The 8,190-nt window shown below is 50.0% G+C and overlaps 1 protein-coding gene across 1 annotated transcript in view; it reads left to right on the top strand.

Moving 5' to 3' along the window:
* TIE1 (tyrosine kinase with immunoglobulin like and EGF like domains 1) overlaps positions 1–619 on the top strand; it is a 32,463-nt gene extending 31,844 nt beyond the window's left edge. Inside the window, exon 23 of the mRNA XM_073544530.1 lies at positions 203–619. Coding sequence (XP_073400631.1) covers positions 203–274 — 72 coding nt within the window. The 3' untranslated portion in view covers positions 275–619. The remainder of the gene's footprint in view (positions 1–202) is intronic.
* Positions 620–8,190: the final 7,571 nt, after the last annotated feature.

The following is an 8,190-nucleotide window of genomic DNA, read 5'->3' as shown; positions in this document are numbered from 1 at the left end:
TTAGCCGATTGCACCTACATTTCTGTTCAGGTATAATTATTTCTAGCAAAGAAAGAAATAAGGGTGCAAGGAATTTTGCCAGAAGGTGTGATTAATGGAGAGCTGTTTTGGGGGGTCTGTCATAGCCTGTGTAGACGCCCAGTGCCCGCTGTGATAGGAGGAGCGCGGTGACCCCATCGCATCTCATATTCGTCTCTTTCAGGCCTATGTGAACATGGCTTTATTTGAGAATTTCACATATGCTGGAATCGATGCGACGGCTGAAGAGGCGTAAGAGAAAGAAGACTGAGGATGTTATGGACTCTGCACACTTGGAGAAAAGGACTCTGTATATAAAGACTAATGTTCTCGCTGTCCCCCCCGCCCCGGAGAGGTGGACTGCGGAGAGCAGCGGAGCCCATGGCCGGATCTCGGGCTTCTGTACTGTCACTCATCTCTGGCTCCATCCACAAACCACAGGAGTGGGTAAGATGGAGATGTCAATGAGCGCAGCTGGAGGAGAATGATAAGAGCGTCTCCTCGCCACTACAGCTCCACACTGCCATATGTAAAGCCCCCCTCTGCCCCTGTACAGCCGTCCCCACCTATACCGCCACAATAAACCTCATTACTGTTTGTAGCTTGTCTTACTTTTCCTTCATTGTATCTCATCATCTTACTACAGATACAAAAGTATCAACTACAGGTTATCCGAAGGTCTGCACCCTGCGGAGAGATTTACTGGGGTCTCCTAGTGCTGGTGGTGTAAGGGTCTGTGCACACAGAGGTTTTTGGAGGGAGGTTCGCAACAAAGAACGCCTGAAATATCGCACCAGAGATACTGGAAAGACTTTTCTTATTCATTTCTATCATAAGACTCCTTTGGTAGTCGTATGTTGGGTGTTTGTTTTGCGTCTTCAGGTGGTGAAAAATGTCTGGTGGGAGAAAACAAAGTGCACGCCACTTTCGTGATGCAACTATTGATGGAGAATTCTCCAAAAAAGGCACCGTCCAATCAAAACGCCGCAAAGAAAAGAAACACTTCAGGAAAAAAACTCTCCAAAACTCTTTAAAACCAATTCATGAAATGGAAAAACTTCTTTGAAAACTCCACAAAGAAGGAGCATTTCCTTAAGCGGTTTCCACTAGAAAACCCATTTTTGTCCGCCTTAGAAAACTCTGTGTGCACAGGGTCCGAGTGTGACGGATGGAGCTGGGATCAAACTACAGAGATGTCTGCTCCAAACACGAATAATCTCAGCTGTTACTTTGTCTCCCATTGACTGAGGAAGAGTCCAGTCTCCTGACTGCAGAAAGCACTTAACTCATCATAATATCAGAACTTGGAAATATCTTTTTTTTTTAATCTCCATGCTGCTGTTCTTCTGTTATTGATATTAATAAGCCGGGCATTATTATTCCTTTGTGAATAGTGTGTATCTATATAGTCTGACACAGCACTGCTTGGACGGCGTCGCTGTGCAGGGAAACGCTCCCTAAGCAGGAATAGTAACAATTTACTGTTATACATTTTCAAGAGGAATAACAGAGGAACGTCATAATGCAGTCATAGAAGAGATGCTCCAGAATTGCAAGTAATCACACAGACATGTCAGGAGAGCCAACAGGTCCTGTTAATGGAGAATGAATACTGACAGGAAGCTGGCACTGGACCCCCACATACTGTACGTAGGTCAGCGGGGGGATGTTTGGTACAAGGAGGGATGTTTGGAACACGGGGGGATGTTTGGTACAAGGAGGGATGTTTGGTACAAGGAGGGATGTTTGGAACACGGGGGGATGTTTGGTACATAGGGGGATGTTTGGTACATGGGGGGGATGTTTGGTACACGGGGGGATGTTTGGAACAAGGAGGGATGTTTGGAACACGGGGGGATGTTTGGTACATAGGGGGATGTTTGGTACATGGGGGGATGTTTGATACAAGGAGGGATGTTTGGTACAAGGATGGGTGTTTGGTACAAGGAGGGATGTTTGGTACACGGGGGATGTTTGGTACATAGGGGGATGTTTGGTACATAGGGGGATGTTTGGTACACGGAGGGATGTTTGGTACACGGGGGGATGTTTGGTACACGGGGGGATGTTTGATACAAGGAGGGATGTTTGGTACAAGGATGGGTGTTTGGTACAAGGAGGGATGTTTGGTACACGGGGGCTGTTTGGTACATAGGGGGATGTTTGGTACATAGGGGGATGTTTGGTACACGGAGGGATGTTTGGTACACGGGGGATGTTTGGTACACGGGGGGATGTTTGGTACACGGGGGGATGTTTGGTACACAGGGGGATGTTTGGTACAAGGATGGGTGTTTGGTACACGGGGGGATGTTTGGTACACGGAGTGATGTTTGGTACAGGGGGGGATGTTTGGTACAGGGGGGATGTTTGGTACACGGAGGGATGTTTGGTACACGGAGGGATGTTTGGTACACGGAGGGATGTTTGGTACAAGGAGGGATGTTTGGTATAAGGAGGGATATTTGGTATATGGGGGTGATGTTTGGTACAAGGAGGGATGTTTGGTACACGGGGGGATGTTTGGTACAAGGAGGGATGTTTGGTACAAGGAGGGATGTTTGGTACAAGGATGGGTGTTTGGTACATGGAGGGATGTTTGGTACATGGAGGGATGTTTGGTACATGGAGGGATGTTTGGTAAACGGAGGGATGTTTGGTACAAGGAAGGATGTTTGGTACAAGGAGGGATGTTTGGTAAACGGGGGGATATTTGGTACACGGGGGGATGTTTGGTACACGGGGGGATGTTTGGTACACGGAGGGATGTTTGGTACAAGGATGGGTGTTTGGTACACGGGGGGATGTTTGGTACACGGAGTGATGTTTGGTACACGGAGTGATGTTTGGTACAGGGGGGATGTTTGGTACACGGAGGGATGTTTGGTACACGGGGGGATGTTTGGTACACGGGGGGATGTTTGGTACACAGGGGGATGTTTGGTACAAGGATGGGTGTTTGGTACACGGGGGGATGTTTGGTACACGGAGTGATGTTTGGTACAGGGGGGGATGTTTGGTACAGGGGGGATGTTTGGTACACGGAGGGATGTTTGGTACACGGAGGGATGTTTGGTACACGGAGGGATGTTTGGTACAAGGAGGGATGTTTGGTATAAGGAGGGATATTTGGTATACGGGGGTGATGTTTGGTACAAGGAGGGATGTTTGGTACACGGGGGGATGTTTGGTACAAGGAGGGATGTTTGGTACAAGGAGGGATGTTTGGTACAAGGATGGGTGTTTGGTACATGGAGGGATGTTTGGTACATGGAGGGATGTTTGGTACATGGAGGGATGTTTGGTAAACGGAGGGATGTTTGGTACAAGGAAGGATGTTTGGTACAAGGAGGGATGTTTGGTAAACGGGGGGATATTTGGTACACGGGGGGATGTTTGGTACACGGGGGGATGTTTGGTACACGGAGGGATGTTTGGTACAAGGATGGGTGTTTGGTACACGGGGGGATGTTTGGTACACGGAGTGATGTTTGGTACACGGAGTGATGTTTGGTACAGGGGGGATGTTTGGTACACGGAGGGATGTTTGGTACATGGAGGGATGTTTGGTACAAGGAGGAATGTTTGGTACACGGAGGGATGTTTGGTACACGGAGGGATGTTTGGTACAAAGAGGGATGTTTGGTAAACGGGGGGATGTTTGGTACACGGAGGGATGTTTGGTAAACGGGGGGATGTTTGGTACACGGGGGGATGTTTGGTACACGGGGGGATGTTTGGTACACGGAGGGATGTTTGGTACACGGAGGGATGTTTGGTACAAGGAGGGATGTTTGGTACACGGGAGGATGTTTGGTACAAGGAGGGATGTTTGGTACAAGGAGGGATGTTTGGTACAAGGAGGGATGTTTGGTACACGGGAGGATGTTTGGTACACGGGGGGATGTTTGGTACACGGGGGGATGTTTGTTACACGGAGGGATGTTTGGTACACGGGGGGATGTTTGTTACATGGATGGATGTTTGGTACACGGAGGGATGTTTGGTACACGGGGGGATGTTTGGTACACGGAGGGATGTTTGGTACAAGGGGGGATGTTTGGTACACGGGGGGATGTTGGTACACGGGGGGATGTTTGGTCCACGGAGGGATGTTTGGTACAGAAGGGATGTTTGGTACACGGGGGGATGTTTGGTACACGGGGGATGTTTGGTACAAGGAGGGATGTTTGATACACGGATGGATGTTTGGTACACGGGGGATGTTTGGTACAAGGAGGGATATTTGGTACACGGAGGGATGTTTGGTACACGGGGGGATGTTTGGTACACGGAGGGATGTTTGGTACAAGGAGGGATGTTTGGTACAAGGAGGGCTGTTTGGTACACGGGGGGATGTTTGGTACACGGGGGGATGTTGGGTACACAGAGGGATGTTTGGTGCAAGGAGGGATGTTTGGTACAAGGAGGGATGTTTGGTTCGTGGGGGGATGTTTGGTACACGGGGGGATGTTTGGTACACGGAGGGATGTTTGGTACACGGGGGGATGTTTGGTACATGGGGATGTTTGGTACACAGGGATGTTTGGTACAAGGATGGGTGTTTGGTACACGGGGGGATGTTTGTTACACGGATGGATGTTTGGTACACGGAGGGATGTTTGGTACACGGGGGGATGTTTGTTACACGGATGGATGTTTGGTACACGGAGGGATGTTTGGTACACGGAAGGATGTTTGGTACAAGGAGGGATGTTTGGTACACGGGGGATGTTTGGTACACGGGGGGATGTTTGGTACAAGGAGGGATGTTTGGTACAAGGATGGGTGTTTGGTACACGTGGAGATGTTTGTTACACGGATGGATGTTTGGAACACAGAGGGATGTTTGGTACAAGGAAGGATGTTTGGTACAAGGAGGGATGTTTGGTACACGGGGGAATATTTGGTACACGGGGGGATGTTGGGTACATGGGGGGAAGTTTGGTACAAGGAGGGATGATTGGTACAAGGAGGCATGTTTGGTACAAGGATGGGTGTTTGGTACACGGGGGGATGTTTGGTACACGGAGTGATGTTTGGTACACGGAGTGATGTTTGGTACAGGTGGGGATGTTTGGTACACGGAGGGATGTTTGGTACACGGAGGGATGTTTGGTACAAGGAGGAATGTTTGGTACACGGGGGGATGTTTGGTACAAGGAGGGATGTTTGGTACAAGGAGGGATGTTTGGTACAAGGATGGGTGTTTGGTACATGGGGGGATGTTTGGTACATGGAGGGATGTTTGGTACACGGAGGGATGTTTGGTACACGGAGGGATGTTTGGTACAAGGAAGGATGTTTGGTACAAGGAGGGATGTTTGGTACACGGGGGGATGTTTGGTACACGGGGGGATGTTTGGTACACGGGGGGAAGTTTGGTACAAGGAGGGATGTTTGGTACAAGGAGGGATGTTTGGTACAAGGATGGGTGTTTGGTACACGGGGGGATGTTTGGTACACGGAGTGATGTTTGGTACACGGAGTGATGTTTGGTACAGGGGGGGATGTTTGGTACACGGAGGGATGTTTGGTACACGGAGGGATGTTTGGTACACGGAGGGATGTTTGGTACAAGGAGGGATGTTTGGTACACGGAGGGATGTTTAGTACAAGGAGGGATGTTTGGTAAACGGGGGGATGTTTGGTACACGGGGGGATGTTTGGTACACGGAGGGATGTTTGGTACATGGAGGGATGTTTGGTACAAGGAGGGATGTTTGGTACACGGGAGGATGTTTGGTACAAGGAGGGATGTTTGGTACAAGGAGGGATGTTTGGTACATGGGGGATGTTTGGTACACGGAGGGATGTTTGGTACACGGAGGGATGTTTGGTACAAGGAGGGATGTTTGGTACAAGGAGGGATGTTTGGTACACGGGGGGATGTTTGGTACACGGGGGGCTGTTTGGTACAAGGAGGGATGTTTGGTACAAGGATGGGTGTTTGGTACACGGGGGGATGTTTGTTACACGGATGGATGTTTGGTACACGGAGGGATGTTTGGTACACGGGGGGATGTTTGGTACACGGGGGGATGTTTGGTACACGGAGGGATGTTTGGTACACGGGGGGATGTTTGTTACATGGATGGATGTTTGGTACACGGAGGGATGTTTGGTACATGGGGGGATGTTTGGTACACGGAGGGATGTTTGGTACAAGGGGGGATGTTTGGTACACGGAGGGATGTTTAGTTCGCGGGGGGATGTTTGGTACACGGGGGGATGTTTGGTACACGGGGGGATGTTTGGTACACGGAGGGATGTTTGGTACACGGGGGGATGTTTGGTACACGGGGGGATGTTTGGTACACGGGGGGATGTTTGGTCCACGGAGGGATGTTTGGTACAGAAGGGATGTTTGGTACACGGGGGGATGTTTCGTACACGGAGGGATGTTTAGTTCGCGGGGGGATGTTTGGTACACGGGGGGATGTTTGGTACACGGACGGATGTTTGGTACACGGGGGGATGTTTGGTACACGGGGGATGTTTGGTACATGGGGATGTTTGGTACACAGGGATGTTTGGTACAAGGATGGGTGTTTGGTACACGGGGGGATGTATGTTACACGGATGGATGTTTGGTACACGGAGGGATGTTTGGTACACGGGGGATGTTTGTTACACGGATGGATGTTTGGTACAGGGAGGGATGTTTGGTACACGGAGGGATGTTTGGTACAAGGAGGGATGTTTGGTACACGGGGGATGTTTGGTACAAGGAGGGATGTTTGGTACAAGGATGGGTGTTTGGTACACGTGGAGATGTTTGTTACACGGATGGATGTTTGGTACACAGAGGGATGTTTGGTACAAGGAAGGATATTTGGTACAAGGAGGGATGTTTGGTACACGGGGGGATATTTGGTACACGGGGGGAAGTTTGGTACAAGGAGGGATGTTTGGTACAAGGAGGGATGTTTGGTACAAGGATGTGTGTTTGGTACATGGGGGGATGTTTGGTACACGGAGTGATGTTTGGTACACGGAGTGATGTTTGGTACAGGGGGGGATGTTTGGTACACGGAGGGATGTTTGGTACACGGAGGGATGTTTGGTACAAGGAGGAATGTTTGGTACACGGAGGGATGTTTGGTACACGGAGGGATGTTTGGTACAAGGAGGGATGTTTGGTACAAGGAGGGATGTTTGGTAAACCGGGGGATGTTTGGTACACGGGGGGATGTTTGGTACATGGGGGGATGTTTGGTACACTGAGGGATGTTTGGTACACTGAGGGATGTTTGGTACACTGAGGGATGTTTGGTACAAGGAGGGATGTTTGGTACAAGGAGGGATGTTTGGTACACGGGGGATGTTTGGTACACGGGGGGATGTTTGGTACAAGGAGGGATGTTTGGTACAAGGATGGGTGTTTGGTACACGAGGGGATGTTTGTTACACGGATGGATGTTTGGTACACGGAGGGATGTTTGGTACACGGGGGGATGTTTGTTACATGGATGGATGTTTGGTACACGGAGGGATGTTTGGTACACGGGGGGATGTTTGGTACACGGAGGGATGTTTGGTACAAGGGGGATGTTTGGTACACGGGGGGATGTTTGGTACACGGGGGGATGTTTGGTCCACGGAGGGATGTTTGGTACAGAAGGGATGTTTGGTACACGGGGGGATGTTTGGTACACAGGGGATGTTTGGTACACAGGGGATGTTTGGTACAAGGAGGGATGTTTGATACACGGATGGATGTTTGGTACACGGGGGATGTTTGGTACAAGGAGGGATGTTTGGTACACGGATGGTTGTTTGGTACACGGGGGGATGGTTGGTACACGGGGGGATGTTTGGTACACGGAGGGATGTTTGGTACAAGGAGGGCTGTTTGGTACATGGGGGGATGTTTGGTACACGGGGGGATGTTTGGTACACGGAGGGATGTTTGGTACACGGAGGGATGTTTGGTACAAGGAGGGATGTTTGGTTCGCGGGGGGATGTTTGGTACACGGGGGGATGTTTGTTACACGGAGGGATGTTTTGTACACGGGGGGATGTTTGGTACATGGGGATGTTTGGTACACAGGGATGTTTGGTACAAGGATGGGTGTTTGGTACACGGGGGGATGTTTGTTACACGGATGGATGTTTGGTACACGGGGGGATGTTTGTTACACGGATGGATGTTTGGTACACGGAGGGAT

The sequence above is a fragment of the Dendrobates tinctorius genome, unplaced genomic scaffold, assembly GCF_039654945.1.
Source record: "Dendrobates tinctorius isolate UK_male_01 unplaced genomic scaffold, ASM3965494v1 ptg000138l, whole genome shotgun sequence".
In the NCBI taxonomy this organism is placed as follows: Eukaryota; Metazoa; Chordata; class Amphibia; order Anura; family Dendrobatidae; genus Dendrobates; species Dendrobates tinctorius.
This window is presented reverse-complemented; position numbering and strand designations above follow the sequence as displayed.